This window comes from Mustelus asterias, chromosome 3 (assembly GCF_964213995.1).
Source record: "Mustelus asterias chromosome 3, sMusAst1.hap1.1, whole genome shotgun sequence".
In the NCBI taxonomy this organism is placed as follows: Eukaryota; Metazoa; Chordata; class Chondrichthyes; order Carcharhiniformes; family Triakidae; genus Mustelus; species Mustelus asterias.
In genome coordinates this window covers 30,919,234-30,937,072 of record NC_135803.1, presented here as the reverse complement: position 1 = coordinate 30,937,072, position 17,839 = coordinate 30,919,234, and the positions used below count along the sequence as shown (strand labels likewise).

Genomic DNA, 17,839 nt, shown 5'->3' with positions numbered 1-17,839 from the left:
TGGAGCATGCTGTGCTCAAATTAGCTGCTCTATTTCCGGCATTTTAACAGTGACTACACTTTAATAATATTCATTGGCTGTAAAGAGATTTGAGATGTTTGGTCGTCATGAAAAGCATTATGTACATGCAAGCCTTTCTTTTCTTTCTTTCCCTCCTTGTTAACTCACAGTGGAAAATATGGAATTTATATAGATTGGGTCTTAGAATCTTAGAAACCCTACAGCACAGAAAGAGGCCATTTGGCCCATCGAGTCTGCACCGACCACAATCCCACCCAGGCCCTACCCCCATAGCCCTACATATTACCCACTAATCCCTCTAACCTACGCATCCCAGGACACTAAGGAAAATTTTAGCATGGCCAATCAACCTAACCCGCACATCTTTGGACTGTGGGAGGAAACCGGAGCACCCGGAGGAAACCCACACAGACACAAGGAGAATGTGCAAACTCCACACAGACAGTGACCCAAGCCGGGAATTGAACCCAGGTCCCTGGAGCTGTGAAGCAGCAGTGCTAACCACCGTACCGCCCCTGTTCTCAGTAGAACAATGAGTTGTTCACTCACTGATATTAGAGCCTTTACTATCAGGTTACGACATAGATCCAGCTGTGTGAAAAATACAACAGAATTGTGTATTTTCATTTGTGCGGCAAGGTTTTAAGTGGAAGTAGAAACTTGGATTGCATCATAGGATGGCATCAAAAGCAATTTATGCAATTTCAAGATAACTCAAAATGTCATATTGCTCTCCAGATGTTATAATGTGTGTTCTCAGTGACTGTCTAATATCAGTAATAGGAAATGCAGAATAGTTAGTGGTTTGATTATCCATCATCATATTTATAGGTCACAAAAGTTTAATTTACCACAACAATGAGATCCAAACATCAGTTAATTGCTTTTGCTGCATTTGTGTCAAAGAGAAAGCAAGAACTGGGGCAGGAGGTTTAGCTTTCACCTGGGCAGGGAATGGAGTGGGTGCTAAAAAATAGCATCACGTTCTGGTTCCCCAGCTCCATTTTGATCCCAGGCCAATTTCAGAGGTAGGATTCCATCTCCGCCTTTGCATCCATCCAGTCCTACCCCTTCCATAGTGGTGGCCTGACTGAAAAGGTTATTTTCATTTTAAATCTGAGAAATTTAGGGAGAGGACACCTCCATTTTGGGATGTTCCCCCCTCTCACTCACTTACCTGCCCGGGCATCCTGCTGCTACTTTCGAGCTGGAGGGGCTCTTATTGGCCCTGTAGCTTCAAGAGCCTGTTCACCATCTTTAATTGGTCAGTGAGTCCACCCATTGATCAATAATTGGCCACTTGGGGAAAATCACACAAGAGTGACTGTTTCTACACAGTGCCCATATCAACCTGACAATGTGGGTTTAAAATCCTGTAGGGAAAAACGTGTTCACAGGTCACTTAAAATTCCATTTGTGGCCTGTTTTATATAATTTAAGCATTTTTAGTTATGTAACTTAGAAAATAAGATCCAAATAAAATAAGGTCCTTTACCCTATACTGACCTTTGTTTTTTGCTCACTATCTCATGCTTCCTGCTCTTTTCCCTTGTATTCCCTCCCTCCCTCCTTCCTCCCCCTTCCCACATCTTAATTGGACAAAGTTTGACATCTGCTTTCGAAGAACTGAAATTGAGTTGGATAAACAAGTATTCTCTGGATCTTTGTGTCACCAAATAAACTGATTCCTTTGCCTTACAGATTTGTACCAAAACCAGCTGATTAGATTCAGATGTTCAGGGTCACCTCATCTATGGTAGTGCAGGGCAGTGTATTCTGCTCAACACCAACAAAAACAAATTGGATCTAGACGGTGCCTTTAATGTTGTACAACATTCCAAGTTGCTTAAAAGGAGCATTTCCAGATAAAGTTTCATGTGGAGTCATAAAATGAGATGTTGGGACTGGAGGCAAAATACTTGGTTGAAGAGGTTTGCTATAAGGGACATCAGGGAGGCGGTGAGAGGCAGAGCTGGGGATGTTTATGGATGGAATTCCAGATCTTGAGGCTTTGATGGCTGAAGGAACAGTCAGAAATGGAGAGAAGGTAGAAATTGGGAATGCACAAGAAATCAGAATTGGAGGAGTGCAAAGATCTTAGAGTTGCATTGTTGGAGGAGGCTGAAGAGATTAAGAAGGGTGAAACATTGATGCATATGAGCACAAGGTTGTGAATTTTAAAATCCAGGTGATGCAGGATTGGGAACTGATGTAGATAAAAGCAACAGATGAATGGGAGGGTGCCAGTCAGGACATGGGCAGCAGAACTTTGGATGAGCTGAAGTTTATGGAGTGTTTAAGAGGGGAGGCAACCCAGAGGTGCATTTAAGTAGTCAGGTCTGGAAGTAACTGTTATGGATGATGGTTCCGCAGCAGATGGGCTTAGGTTGGGACGGAAATAGACATTATTACGGAGGTGGAAGTTGGTTTCTGTGATGGAGACGATTTAAGATCTGAGGCTCAGTTCTGGGTCAAATAGGATGCCATGGTTGCGATCGATCTGATTTAGCCTTGGACAGTGTCTCAAGAGGAGTTGGGATTGGTGCCTAGGGAGTGGAGTTTGTGATGGAGGCCAAGGCAATGGCTTCAGGCTTCCCAAGATGTAATTGCGCTATTAATTATTTTCTCTTGTTCCCTCCATCTTTTTGAATGAAAGAGGGAGTCGTGCGATAATGCTTTGGAGACAGCAGGCCGGATGGAAGGGCTGTCGCTGGATGGCCGGATGGAAGGGATGTCGCTGGATGACCGGATGCATTCCTATATGCAAATTCAGGATGAGAAAAACCAGAAGGGAAAGTATCACCATAGCTTACACCTGTTGAAGCCCTTTCGCAGCACCTCTAAGTGAGTGACTCTTGGTAATACAAACTTGGCATCATTGTTGATCTATTGTCTCTGAAATAGGTGCTGAATATATCTAAAGTTGTTAACATTCTTCCGTGTATTTTCCAATGCAGTTTAAAAGTATATCTTTGGGTTTTACAGCTAAGATATTTTAACAACGAAATTGATATAAAATAAAATTGGAGAGACATTTGCAATTGCATAAAGTTTTTTATTTGAGCTAAATTCTTTTTTCGAAACATTCTCTGCTATACAATCTTGTTCAATAAGGTATATTGTGATGTACTTCCTTTTGTCTTCTCTTCCCATCGCCCACTCCATGATTCAGTATTTGTCATATTGAGTCAAATTTCAACTGATAGAAAAGATGAAATTTTACATGGGGACTTTCAAGGACTTCAGAAATCATAGACCAAAAGCAAATGTGTTATGATCTACATAAGTGTTAAGGTAATGCATTTGGGGAGAAAAAATGAGGAATTGAAAAACAAGAGCAATAAAATAATGGAAAAGGATGTGGAATTATTGAAACTGAGAGCTGCAATTTGTGTAATTTATGCAAATTGCACGGACAGGTAGATAACGCTGTCAAGGAGACATCTAAAATTTTAGGCTTTAATAAATTAGATTGTGAATGAAGAGTGGCAATGTTAAGGTTGTTGAATACAATAGTTAGACCACAATTAAGGATATGGTGGCATTGTGGTTATGTTATTTGACTTCTGAACCAGAGGCCCTTGTAACCAGTGACAACTTTGTATTGGATGTAATGTGACAAATGGGAACAAGATGTAAGGGTCAGCTGACCCAGTAAACCATAGAACCAATTACAGAGTGATGTAATAGTCAGCTGACCAGCTGATTCACTATAAATAAGGAACTATGTAGAATTGTGGGGAGCTTGGAATGGCCCAGGGCGAGGCTCCAAGTTTGGAGTAATGATGTTTCTTTATTAAACCCTTTCTTTGATTTATAAGTTGGAGTAAGTTTTGTTGTATTTTCATTAGCTGCATTTTGAAGAGTTCCTTCTGAAGAAATAGCCCTGACAAATGATCTAGAGACAGGAATTCCGATCCCACCAGTGAACCCGGTGAATTTAAATTCAGTTAACCAAATAAATCTGGAATGAAAAGCAAGTTTTAGTAATGGTAACCATGAAACTATCAGATTATCATAAAAACCTTTCTAGTTTACCAATGTCCTTCAAGTAAGGAAATTTGCCTCTCTTACTTGATCTTTCCTGTATGTGAATCACAACAATGTGGTTGACTCTTAATTGCCCGCTGAAGTGGACCAGCAAGTTACTCAGTTCTACCAAAGTTGATGTACAAACCTCTGATTAGAATGCTGTACACCTAAAGTTCCGGCACCTAATTGACAAAGTCGAAAAGTGTCCAGGTATTTCCTGTCAATGAAAAGCAGGACAGATTCAATATGGCCAATTATTTGCCAAAAATGCTCAGCTCAAGACCTCATTGCAGCCTTGGTCTAAACATGGGCAATGAATATAAGAGGTGAGGTGAGAGTGTTTGTTCTTGATATCAGGCCAGCATTTGACTAAGTATAGCAGCAAGGAGCTCTGGTAAAATGTAAGTCAGTGGAATTCAGTGGGAAAATTTACCATTGCTGGAGTTATCCGAGCAGAAAGGGAGATGGTAGTGGTTATTGGAGGACAATCATTTCAGTCCCTGCACATCACAACAATGTTCCTCAGGACAGTGTCCTAGGTTCAACCACCTTCAGCTGTTTCAACAATTACCTTCTCTCCATTGTAAGATCGGAAGTGGGGATGTTCGCTGATGATGCACAGTGTTCAGCACCATTCTCAACTCCTCAGATAAAAACAATCTTGCCTGCATGCAATAAGAGCTGGGCAATATTCGAGCTTGGGCTGATAAGTGGCAAATAATATTCACAGCATATTAGTGCCAGGAATGCCAGCAGAAGTGTATCCAAACATCTCCCCATGACAATCAACAGCTTGACCATTGTCAAATCTCCTCCATCACTATTCCGGGGGAAGAATGGTGAATCACCACCGACTGGGGTAGCAATATAAATACTGTGGCTACAAGAGCAGGTCAGAGGCTGGATATTCTGTGGCAAGTGACAAACGTTCTGATTCCCCAAAACCTTTCCACAATACTCTCAAAGTTCAACACAATTCAGGTTGCCTGATTTTAAAAAAAAAATTCATGGAATGTGGACATTGTTGGCTGGGTCTGCATTTACTGCACACCCCTAATGCCATTTTGGGGGCATTTCAGAGTTAACCACATTGCTGTGGATCTCGAATTACGTAGTCCAGACCAAGTAAAGATGGCAGGTTTCCTTCCCTAAAGATCAGTGAAGCAGATGGTTTTTGGAACAAACGACAGTGGTTTCATGATCATTATTAGACTTCTAATTGCAGATTTTTATTTGATTCAAATTTTACCTTCTGTTTGGTGGAATTTGAACCCGAGCTCCCTGGGTCTCTGAATTACTAATCCAGTGACAATACCACTAAGCCACTGCCTCCCCTTCAGCAACGCATCTACCACCTTGACCATTCATTGCCTCCCCCACGCCTGAGCCTTGGCAGTAGTGTGCATCATATACAATATCATATACAACTGCAGAAACTCGCCAAGGTTGCTTCTACAACAACCCCCCCCAAACTTGCAACCTCTTAAATGAGCATTATGAACTTAGTACCATTCTCCTGCCTTTTCCCTATACCCTTGCACCTTGTTTCTATTAAAATAAACATCTGATGCCCTATTTTTTTTCAATGCTTTGATTGAACCTGCCTCCACCCCACTTCCAGCCAGTGTATTCCAGACACAAACCCCTTGCTGTATAGAAAAAAAATTTTCTTTCATCACATTTGTTTCTTTTGCAAATTACTTTCAATCTGTGCCCACGTACTCCATCCTTTTATGAGCAGGAACTGTTTCTCCCTATCTACTCTGTCCAGTCCCCTCATGATTTTCAACATCTCTACCAAATCACCTCTTAGCCGCCTTCTCTCTAAGTAGAACAGTCTTAACCTCTCCAATCCATTTTCATGACTGAAGTTTCTCACCTGTGGTAACATTCTTGTAAACCTCTTCTGCACTCTCCAATGGTCCACATCCTGCCTATAGTATGGCACTGAGAACTGCACACAATACTCCAACTAAGATCAGACTAATGTCTTGTGTAAATTTAGCATAGACTACTTGCTCTTTGTCACATTATAGTTGAGTCAGAAATTTGCTGCATCATTGGAGTTGATGTACATTGGACATCGAGAAAGGTAGCTGGGTTTGGTGTAAAATCAAGGATAAGTTTTGGATTACTCTGTCAATAAGCTGTCATAGACATAATCATAGAATCCCTACAGTGCAGAAAGAGGCCATTCGATCCATCGAGTCAGCACCAATCTTACCCAAGCCCATCCTATCCCTGTAACCCTGCGCATTTACCATGGCTAGTCCACCTAATCTACACATTTTTGGACACTAAGGGGCAATTTAGCATAGCCAATCCTCCTAACCTGCACATCATCTTTTGTGCTGTAAACATCTTGAAATGCCAAGGGAGCTCCTTGCTCTGCTTCAGATAGAACCTCAGAATACTTGCAGTCTTGAATTATGGTGTCATCCGAAGAGTAAGAGGGAACGGTTTGCAGAATGGGAACAGGGTATGATGGATGCATCCTTGCACGAGCTTCTATTGATATGGTGTACCTTTCATATATACAGACAACAGCATCCTGTGGACAACGCTGGTTTCTTCTCGTTCATGACCTTCAGTTGGTTGACGCCTTTGGCCTTGACAGCTTATAAAAAGGGGGAGCTCCTTCTAGAAGATGTTTGGTCCCTGTCAAAATATGAATCTTCTGAAGTCAATAGTAGAAGGTATGTATATGATATCCTAAATCTCATCATGTCCCATCTACCTTTAATTGCTGTGGCGCTACAATTTTTCAATGTGTTTTTGTGTAGTCCTTTATAGATATTAATCATAATGTAGCATAGTAAATCTGCAAGTAAATATTTTTATTATGATTTGTGTAGAACTGAACTGATCTCTGAACATGTTTTATCACATTATTTGAATCTAGTTATGTTTTTAAAACAATGCTGTAGCATAACATATCCTCTGGGATAGTTATCTGGTCTTACCTATCCTTCCACTTTTATGCTGCGGTATGGCAAACAAAATTTGTTTCTCCTTCCTCCTCCCCAGAATTGGAAAATATCAAGATTGCAGAAATTCCTCAGATTGTTGCACACTTCAGGGAAAAGAAATGAGGCTTGCATGTTAATCAGGACTATTGATCTATGCAATAAACTTTATGATGTCTGGCAGCAAAATACTTTTATTTAGCAACTTTTTAATCATAAAATAAAATTCATTTATTATTGGCATATACAATGAATCAAATATAGCAAAGAATCTCAAATTGATTGACTATTTGAATAGAATAGCTGTTTGCTTTAGATTCAGATATTATATTCACAACAGATACATTATATGTACAATTTGTGGTTCCATTCCCTCCCCTTTTACATTACACAGAATTTTAACATAATTTAGTCTGAAACTTCTGTGTTATGCTGGCAGGTTGCTGTATTGTTAAAGGTGCCATTTTTCAGGTGAGATGTTAAGCTCTGTCTGCTTCTTCAAATGGTTGTAAAAAATCTAACTTTTCATTTGTAAGAAATACAGGAAGTTCACCTGGAATCTTGAACAACATTCATCTCACAGCTAACATCACCACCTTAAATTGCATCTTATTTGTGGAACCTCCCTGTTTACTTACCATCTATGAAACATTTTGAAAAATCCTCAAGATTTTGTTTCGTCCAGTTCTTTCTTCTATAGGGTACACAGCTCAAATACTCACCAAGACAATTTGTATAATTGTCCATACTATTTCCTCTTATCTGTTACAATGCTGTTTTACTAAATATTATTTCTCACACACAGTGCAATGATACGACTGGGGAGGGAGGATTGCGCAGTTGACTTAGCCACACTATCCCACAGGTCGCAACATTCGTGTGAATGTTTAATTCACTCCCACAATGGCCAATTGTTTACCTTAGATCCAGAATGAAAGAGACTTTTACCAGGCTTCTTGCAATAAATTCAGAATGATTGAGTTGTTATAAAACAAGTTGCAAGAACTGGTTAGCACAATCGATATACTGGAAGTGTAAATATCTATCCCTTTTAAAATTCTCCTGTACACACATGTGCATGTGTGCACGGCACATGGTTTTTGTAGAGATGGGAAGTTCAAGAAAAAACATTATAAAAAATGATAAAGTTCAGAGGGTTTCATTGTTATTGATCTGGTGCTCCCCCATGTGAAGACAGATTGCTAGTCCTATTGGATGCCTGGAGGTTCTCACCAATGGAGTTTCAGCATGGAGGAAAATTGAGCCAGATCAATCCTGTTTGTCTTTGCCTCTTGGGTTTCCAAAGACAGGCAAGTTCCACCAAGATGAGAATTCCTAGCTAGATATTGACAACTGCTCTATTTCAGGCAAAGTAAGGAGGATGCCAGCTGAGCAGCTTTTCACATTTCAAATTTAGAAATCATAGAAACCCTACAGTACAGAAAGAGGCCATTCGGCCCATCGAGTCTGCACTGACCACAATCCCACCCAGGCCCTACCCCCATATCCCTACATATTTTACCCGCTAATCCACACATCCCAGGACACTAAGGGGCAATTTTAGCATGGCCAATCAACCTAACCTGCACATCTTTGGACTGTGGGAGGAAACTGGAGCACCCGGAGGAAACCCACGCAGACACGAGGAGAATGTGCAAACTCCACACAGACAGTGACCCAGGCCGGGAATTGAACTCAGGTCCCTGGAGCTGTGAAGCAGCAGTGCTAACCACTGTGCTACTGTGCTACCGTATTCCCAACTGAGTTCAAAATCAACTAATGCAAAAGTTAAAGCTAATTTCCATCTTGTGATTTTTAGTAAATTGCTAGCATTGCCTTTAAACCAGTTTTTTCATCACTTAAAATAATTGCAGTTCAAATAAGCAACTCGCTCCCCCCTTTCAGAAACCATGCTGGTCAGATGATTTCTTGTAAATGGCCTCATGTTTGCTCGCAGACCAAAGGTCATAAGACCTTGCAAAAACTTCCAAGGGTCCAAATAATGCAATATCCATCCAAATTTGAAACAAAAAATACAGTTCTTGAAAATATGGTTTTCCCAACAAGTGTTAATTGGGAAAATATATATAATTCCATTTCTATAGGGCAACGCCAGTAATGTGTTGAATTTATTAACAGCTCATTAAATGTTTTGCTTCTGCTGAGATATGGAGAGTGTTTGCTTTGATATAGACTTAAGTTCTGAGATGCTGAGTAAAGTTAGATGACATGAAGTGAGATAACTGAAAATAATGAAAGGTAGAGGATTAAGGAACAGATGTTTGAAATGACATAGTTGAACTAAGAGCATAAAATTCATTATGACTCTAAAGGATTGAATTATAAGGAAATGAAAATCAATCTGATGAAGATCCATTCCATATTTTACACAGAGTTGAACTACTTGTTATGTTCCAGCTGATACTACTGGACATGTCAGATCCCAGGGTGGAACTGGCTCATAGATGCTAACTTGTATGTTTTGTTCAGAAACATGGAGGAAGCCTACTGAACAGAGTCACAGACTGCTGATGAACTTTTAACGAAAGAATAAACATGTATTAAACAAGAGAAATGAACTGTAATGCACTAATCCTTCAGTCACAACTATACCTTTACAGATATATACAGATTTGTAAGGATAACACGAGTTACAAAATCTATCTTGCACTCTGATGTTCTCAGTAAGTGCACAGTCCATGTAAACCAATAGGTGACCTGTAGTCAGATATCCCACACTGTGAAAACCAAGTGACAGTTGCCATGGCTTGGGTCACTGTCTGTGTGGAGTTTGCACATTCTCCTCGTGTCTGCGTGGGTTTCCTCTGGGTGCTCCGGTTTCCTCCCACAGTCCAAAGAAGTGCGGGTTAGGTTGATTGGCCATGCTAAAATTGCCCCTTAGTGTCTTGAGATGGGTAGGTTAGAGAGATTAGCGGGTAAATATGTAGGGATATGGGGGTAGGGCCTGGGTGGGATTGTGGTCGGTGTAGACTCGATGGGCCGAATGGCCTCTTTCTACACTGTAGGGTTTCTATGATTCTATGAAAGGTTTATGATTTCTGCTCTTGGTGAACACACCTTGGAATCTTCTCCAAACGGTACTTTTTTGTGGATGCCTTCATCAAGGATCCACCTTCAGGGTTTCCACTTCTCCTAATATTGCTCTGCCCTTGATCACCATGTGCATTTTAGCTTCGCTCTTGGGTATTCAGCCATACTGACAGAACACCACTGCTGCACAGGCCCATTTTTATTTTAAGTCTGCTTTCTGCCGATTTCACGCTCGAAACTGGGAGTCTCCCCTGCTCTTCACTCTTAATTTCACTGAACAGGATCTGTTTACGATTCCTGTCCTTGTTCCTTGCCTTAGCTGTCATCTTCGGACTTTTTCCTGTACCTCTGTGGTTTTTAGAATCTTCTTTAGCTTGGACTTGCTCTCTGTCCCTTTTCATGTCCTGTCTGTTCCAGCAGTTTCTGTGAACTGTTGTTTTCTTCTGGATCACCTTCCGACTGAACTGAAACTGCTTTTTCTGTCTCTGTTGTTCCTTCTATTGCTTGACAGCTTCGTAGTTTCTTCTACTTTAATAGTTATAAAACCTCATTAAAATTGTAGGTATACAAACAGCTCCAGACCCATGTATCCTCTCTTAAAATGAACCGTGACCCAGGTTTTAGCTTTTTAACCCAAAAATAAAAATATGAATTAAATTTTAAGCTTTATCTTATTCCTGACACCTACAAAATACAAATATAACTTAAAACTATTTCTATTTCTTACCATCCTGTTCATGGTTTGGAGATTATTTTCAACTTTGCTAGAGTGGGATCACTTGCTCCTTCGAGAAGTTGCCTGGTTTTAATTTTCACTGAAATCAAAGGGAATGCAAGTTGGGTAATTCTGTTGGGTGTGTTGGTAATTTGTCCTCCTGGTGTATGGACCAAGCAGTGAGTTGAAAATTATCCCTATATTCCTTTTTTAAAAATTCATTTGGGTGCCACTGGCTGAGTCAGCATTTATTGCCCATCGCTAATCGCCCTTGAGAAGGTGTTGGTGAGCTCCCTTGTTGAATAGTTGCAGTACTTATGAAGTATTGTTCAGCTATTGCCCAAGTGATACATTTACACTCAAGCTGTGTTATTTTTCTGCAGTATAATGAGTCCTGTGTAATGCAAAACAGCGTGATTGGTTATATGCTGTATTTCAAAGGAGCTGACCTTTAAAGTGTAACTTTAGAAAATATAAAGATCTTGGCCTGCATTTGTGGGCTGCTAACTACAACTCCAATTCAATAATACACTGGACAGGTATGTTGAGACAGCTCAGCATTTCAATTTATATAAATAGTAAGGCCTGAAACAATGTAAGCTTGGAGTAAAAAGTCCTCAAATTTCCTCTCAACATCAATAAACTGTTTTGATAGGTTAATGTCAAAATGTAGAAACATTTTAACACTAATGACTTTGGATTTTTACCAGAAATTGATATGTTATAATTGTATTTCATGCATATTTCTTGAATGTTTTTGTAACTGAAATATTTTCCCCATATGAGCTGAAAAATCACTTTTGCCCCTTTAAAAAAATGAATGCTGAATGACAGCAAAGCAGTTTTTTGTTTTGCTGAAATCCTCACTCCGCATATATTGCCTTTCTGCAGGTTAGAGCGACTATGGCAAACAGAACTGAAAGAACGTGGTCGGGACACTGCCTCACTAAAAACCGTGATTTGGAGATTCTGCCAGACACGGCTGGTCATCTCTATGGTCTGCTTGATGGTTACAATGGTGGCTGGCTTTTGTGGACCAGTAAGTTAGCTTGGCACTTTCGAAATTTTATTAACTTTTACATATGTACATTTTTTTTTTTGAGTAAGGAAGAGAGAGGAAAGCACTTTTTCTAGTGGCGTTATGGGTCACATTATGGTTGCTCTCTCCCTTTCCTTGCCAAACCTTTCTTCAAAATAATTACCACTGCACAGTAGTAAGTTGTTAATTGTACACCAACCAGTCTCAAAGAGGGAGGTTGTTGGAGATGGATGGAAGGCGTGAAGGTCAAACCACTACTATCTGGAATCATTTTTATTGAATCAACCATACGATTTTTGGTGCATCCCTGCACGTCAGTTGCAAAGCTAATGACAAGGTATTTCTGGAACTGCTAAGTCATTTGATGTTTTATACAGAGACTGAATTTACTTCACATGAAAGGAGAAAAAGACAGGTAACCACATTTGAATTGGACTGGACTAGTGTAAGAATGATGTTGATAAATGTCTTGTTTCCTTAGGCAGGAGTATTGCTTTTGGAGTACTTGAGTTAATTTTTACTCCAGCATCAGTCAGATACTCCCGTATACTTCAAAATGAATCAGATTTTTAACTTGGGTTCATTTAAACTCGAACTGTAATCAGTTTTTATGCAGTATGTGGAAAAACTTGTCTGGGACAAGACAAGTAAATACTGCAGGAAAAAAATGAAGTTCTATATATTTGAATTAATGGGAAATAATTTAAGGGAAATCAAAATGTATATATCCACTGTGCATATTTTGCCTGACATGCTAATAGACTAAGTGAATGTATGAATTTTGGGAATTGTGTGTGTGTGTCTGTGTGTGTGTAAAGTCACTTGAACTGAATCTTCTAACCATGTTGTTTTTGCTCTGGAAGGACATCTTTAAAGTTCTGTGGAAAAGGATTCTCCTCCTGCAGAAAGCTGCTCTCTCCAGAAATATGTAGTACAGTATGTATGAATTTTACTGGGCTGGGGAAGGTGGAGTCTGGGAAATAAAACAAGAGGACCCTGCAATATTTTGGGAGTAATTGGCTGAATTTTGGGATTTGGAAAATTGAACTGGATTGAATTTCTGGGTAAGCAACTAGTTGTGGGAAAAGGACAATAAGTAGAAGAGGCTTCAGGGTAAATTTTGTAGGGAGTTAGAGGGGGGAACAGTGATAAAGTGCTAATGATGTTGAGAGAATGAAAGGCAAGCTTTAGGGCAGTGCCTGAGCTTGGTATATTACTGTGGGATGGAATATGGTTGTAAGTGAAAAGTTTAGTTAGGGGTAAACAATGTCATATTTTTAAAAACATGGCAGAGTTCTCACCAATAGGCTGCTGAAGTGCTTGTTTTCAAGATCTGCCCAGTGTGCAATCTGTGCCCTCTGATTTGGGAAGCTCATCTGAAATATAGTTTCATCTATTATCTGAAAACAAATAGGAGCTTAATAAGTAACTAATGTAGACCAAAGGAGAAGTGGGGTGGAATGCATGGAGAGAAGCTCAAACTGTTCATTCACACGACTCCCGCCCACTGAACAAGCTTTTTAAATTGAAATTGTAAGATATTGTTCTTTATGGTGTTTGAAATTGAATCTAGTTTCCTATTTAAATAAGAGCAGCTTATTTTAGAGCATTTTTTAGTGTCTATTGGGCTACTATTTTTACAAAAAAAACTTTAGATATGTTATAGTAGCTTAAGTTAGACGCTCACAAATTCACTATAACCAGAAGAGTAGAAGCTGGTCCACCATTATAAAATTACCCTGGAGATAACCTTGTGTAGAGGTTTGGATTTGTTTAAAGATTATACCTCTTTGCAAGTCAGGTACAGGAGAAATTTATTTAAACTAATGTATCTCTACCCTTTGGCTTGGGTATTTAAAAATGGTCTCTAATTTAATTTGTAGGTTGGGAAAAGGTTTTCTCTGATAAATAGTAAATGTTAAATGACTATTTTAGTCACTGTAGAATTTTGCCCAACAATAAAACAGGTGAATTTGATTAATTCTAATTTCTAATAATGTCCCAGAGTGCTACAATTCATTAACAGGTGTGAATCTTGTAACATGAAGGTTGACCAGATGAGTTGGTGCTTGTGCTAATAGCATATTCTTTGCAGTGACAACCAAAAAACAACATTTTTTTTTGTATTGGGCTTGCTTTGCCTTCTATTTAAATCACATACAAGAGGATATTGAGTGGAAGCTCAGTATTAACCCAGAAGTAAAGGACTGTGCTATAAATGAGTGAGTGGTTTGCTGTTGTGCATCTCCTGGTGTCTGAATGTATCTATGACTATTTGGAGATGCCTCAGAGCACTTCTCTTTTCAGTTTGCAATTAGTGTAGGCACTGAGGAAAGCAACATTTCTAGAAGCGGCTGGTGCATTTTTAAGACTTACTGGTTTGCTGCTTATATGTTAATGGCTAATAAAAAGCTGCGGTAAGGTGCAGCTGACTTTCAAGTTTCATGGAATATTGATGCTGCCACAACATTTTTTTATTGTAATACATGGAATTCTGCATAATTCATCTAGGTTCATTTAAGGAAGCTAATTTGATTGGTGCTTTTGAACTATTTTTTACAATTGCTTTGAATTCTGTTAGGGCAGCCTCAATATTCTGAGAGACTGGCTCCTCAATTTGAAATATTGGGAAGAGAGAGAAACAGTGCTGTTTTAAGTGTCATTTTTTATTGGTCTGAATGATCTCTCTCAAAACTTTCTAACACTGAATTGAAGTAACAAGCATATAAGTCTTTTTGAAATATGAGAAGAGCTTTTGTGCATTTCCCTATAGAGTTCATTAAGTTTTTAAAACTAATATGAGGCCTGTGAATAGCTTTATTGACATTCAAAATGGCCCCATTAACACCTTTGGATTTATTTTTCTCCATTATTTTCAGATGAAGAATTAACATTGGAAATATAGTAATGGGAAATATAACCATTTTACTGAAACAATTAAATCCACTCCCAATCAGTTGAATGAAATGAATTGAAATATTGGTAAAAGGCTGATTATCTAGCCAACTACTAGATATAAATGGTACACTTTTAAATGTCCTTCTGTACAAAGAATCACAAATGAATCCTGTTTGTGCATTCATTTAATCTATTCAGTAGCTAAAACATTCAAAGCTTCTATGTAAGACTTGAAGTTGAAAATTGAAATATTGTGGAAAATATTTATTAAAACTCTGGTGCACTATTTTGTAGTATATAAACAGCAATAAGAGAAGCCTATTAGGTTGTTAGTCTCTGTCACATGGAATGCATTCCCATAAGAGAAAGATATTTTTGCCAACTTTGATATTGTTGAGCCTTTTTTCTTTCACAATCCTACAAAACCTGCATGTGTTGAATAAGATACTTCTTAAAACCTGCCTCTTTGACCAAGCTGTTAGTCACCTGTCCTTTGGTGACTGGGTCAAAATGTTTTTGTTCTTAAGTACCTTGGGATGTTTGCTATGTTAAAGGCACCATGTGCATACAAGTTGTTATTGTATATCATGACCCAGAGTTTGAACAAAACTAAAGTCATCATTCGGAGTATAAATCCATAGGCGCAAGATTGAATCTGTCGCTAATGTTAGAATATCTTGCTGACAAGGACTCGTTTTTTAATATGTAGGCGCTATGGTTAATTTTATGTTGGTTGAAATGCAATAGTCTGCTGAATCTCACATTCATATGATGGCCACATCACTGGTGAAGCCAGCATTTATTTACCAATCCTGATTGCTTTTGAGAATGTGATGGTGAGCAGCAGCCTTGCTAATTAAGTGGCTTGCTCGGACATTCCAAAGGGCAGTAAAGAACCATTTCTGTGGGTCTGGTCTGGCCTGTACGCAAGTGCAGCAGATTGCTTCCCCCGCCGTCAAAGAATCAGTGAACCAGATAGGTTTTTACAATAGTTACAGGGTCACCATTTTTGATGCTAGCTTTTTAAATTCAGCAGGAATGTTTCAAGGATTACATTTTGTCCCAAAGGTTTTTAATTTATTAGTTACAGGGAAAGAGTTTTTAACGTTTGCCCTTTGTTGTTTGAAAGGGTGCAACTGATTTTCCTGGCTCATTTCTGTCCTGGCACTGGAGAAAGCTGCCTCTGTGGAGAAAAATTCTGCAATTTCTGAACCAACGTAATTGACTATTTGGGCAGTTCAGATGTTTTTGTTATGAAGCCATAAACTGATGAACATAGCATTCCCTTGGATATTCAGCATGGTTGCAAAATCAGAGTACAAGAATAAGGAGGTTTTGCTGCAATTGTGCAGGGCTTTGGTGAGACCAGGGACCACACCAGGAGCACTGTGCACAACTTTGGTCTCCATAGCTAGGGGATGAACATACTTTGCAAGGAGGTGTACAGTGAAAGTTGATTAGATTGACCAGTTGAGGCAAAATTTCTTCATTCAAAGGGTTGTGGATATTTAGAATTCTAAATCCCCAGAGGATCCATTTCTGAATATATTTCAGGCTAACATAGATAAATATTTAGTCTGTTACGGTTCAGGTCAGAAACTCCAAAGTGTTTTATGAAGCCCCCCTGAATCATAAATTTTGCATCGCGAATTTGGCCAGGATAAGCATAATATTTTCCATTTCAGGTGTGATTCAAAAAACCCACGAGGGAACTTTTATCAAACGAAGTTTATTTAAGAATATAGTTAACATGTATAGTAAGAAAATTAGCAAGAACTTTTACCAATTACAAACAAGAAACAAACAACCACTGTACTGTATAACCCTTAACAAAGACATCTACAATGTTCCAATCAAACCAATCCCATAGACAAAAGACCCTTTTCACAAGTTGAATACAGCAAAGTCTACTGCTCACGTGATAATGGAAATTGAGTCCCTTGGTTGAAGTCTGCAGTTCTCTGGATTTACTCCGAACAGTTTGAAAACAAGGCAGCTTCCCAAAACACCAGAGAGACTCTAGTCCAGCGCTCAACAAGAGCAGATTTTCACCCTTCAGGAAAACAAGATCTTGTTTTCAGCTAACCAACAGAATTGTCAAAAACAACAGGGAGAGGGAAAACACTTTTTGGCTTGCTGTCCCTTCCAAGACTAAAAACTCAAACCTGCAGTTTCAAACTGAAAAGGAATCCCCGTCACCTGACCTGCCCACAGTTTTTTTTTCTCCTCCCAACAATGACATCACCTAAGTTATGAGCATGAATTTTTTTAAAAACTCTTAAAGGTACACTAACACCACCAGTCTCTCAGTGAATGAAGTGATATGGGGAGAGGGCCAGGAAGTGGAGCTGAGGTTGAAGAAAAACCATGAGCATATTGAATGATGAGCAGTATGATCCACTTCTGTTTTTACTTTTTATGTATTCTTTCCTTCTTGATTGGAAATTTGCAGTTTCTAATTTATGGAGTTCTTGATCCTTTGTGTAACTAGTTGAGTTTTAGTGTTTGGCCTTTCCTGATGCAGCTATTATTTATTTATGAATCAGTGTTTGCTCTGTTTTGCATGTAGGATGAGAAGGGCATGGAAGGTGGAGGAAACTTTGATCACCTTTTAAAAAAATAATTCTTGCCAAGTCTATCCCCTCTTCTTGGTTGGAAGAAGTTACTTACAATTGTGAAATCCTATTTAAAAATCTTCTTTTCGAAATAGGAGTTAACAGGGGAGAGCATTTGAAAAAAAATGGCATTTTCTGCTGCTCAGGATTCTCTACAATTATGATGTATTTACAAATCAGGAGTCTCTGTAGCGAAATGCACAACAGAAGCTATTCTTAGCATTTACAGGGCTGCCATTTAAAGGTGCTTTTGGATGAAATGAGAAGTCATACGGAAATGGTCACCATGCTCTCAGGTAAGGTAGTGATTACAAATCGTAACATGTTCAGTGCCATTTAAACTCGCCCAGTCAGCTTTTTAAAATTTTGCTAAGTTATGTTGTGCCAGCAATTGCTTCCAGATGTTCATACTTCAGTGGGAGAAAATCTTTGTGGAAGAAGAGAAACTTCACATTTGTCCAATTCAAAACTCAAACTTATTTCTGTCAGTCACGGTATTTTA

At 39.0% G+C, this 17,839-nt stretch overlaps 1 protein-coding gene across 1 annotated transcript in view; it reads left to right on the top strand.

Annotated features, from left to right (window-relative positions):
- abcc5 (ATP-binding cassette, sub-family C (CFTR/MRP), member 5) overlaps positions 1 to 17,839 on the top strand; it is a 110,532-nt gene that overhangs the window by 18,935 nt on the left and 73,758 nt on the right. The window contains exons 3-5 of the mRNA XM_078206917.1: positions 2,678 to 2,865; positions 6,594 to 6,749; positions 11,677 to 11,824. Of these exons, the coding sequence (XP_078063043.1) occupies positions 2,678 to 2,865; positions 6,594 to 6,749; positions 11,677 to 11,824 (492 nt within the window). The remainder of the gene's footprint in view (positions 1 to 2,677; positions 2,866 to 6,593; positions 6,750 to 11,676; positions 11,825 to 17,839) is intronic.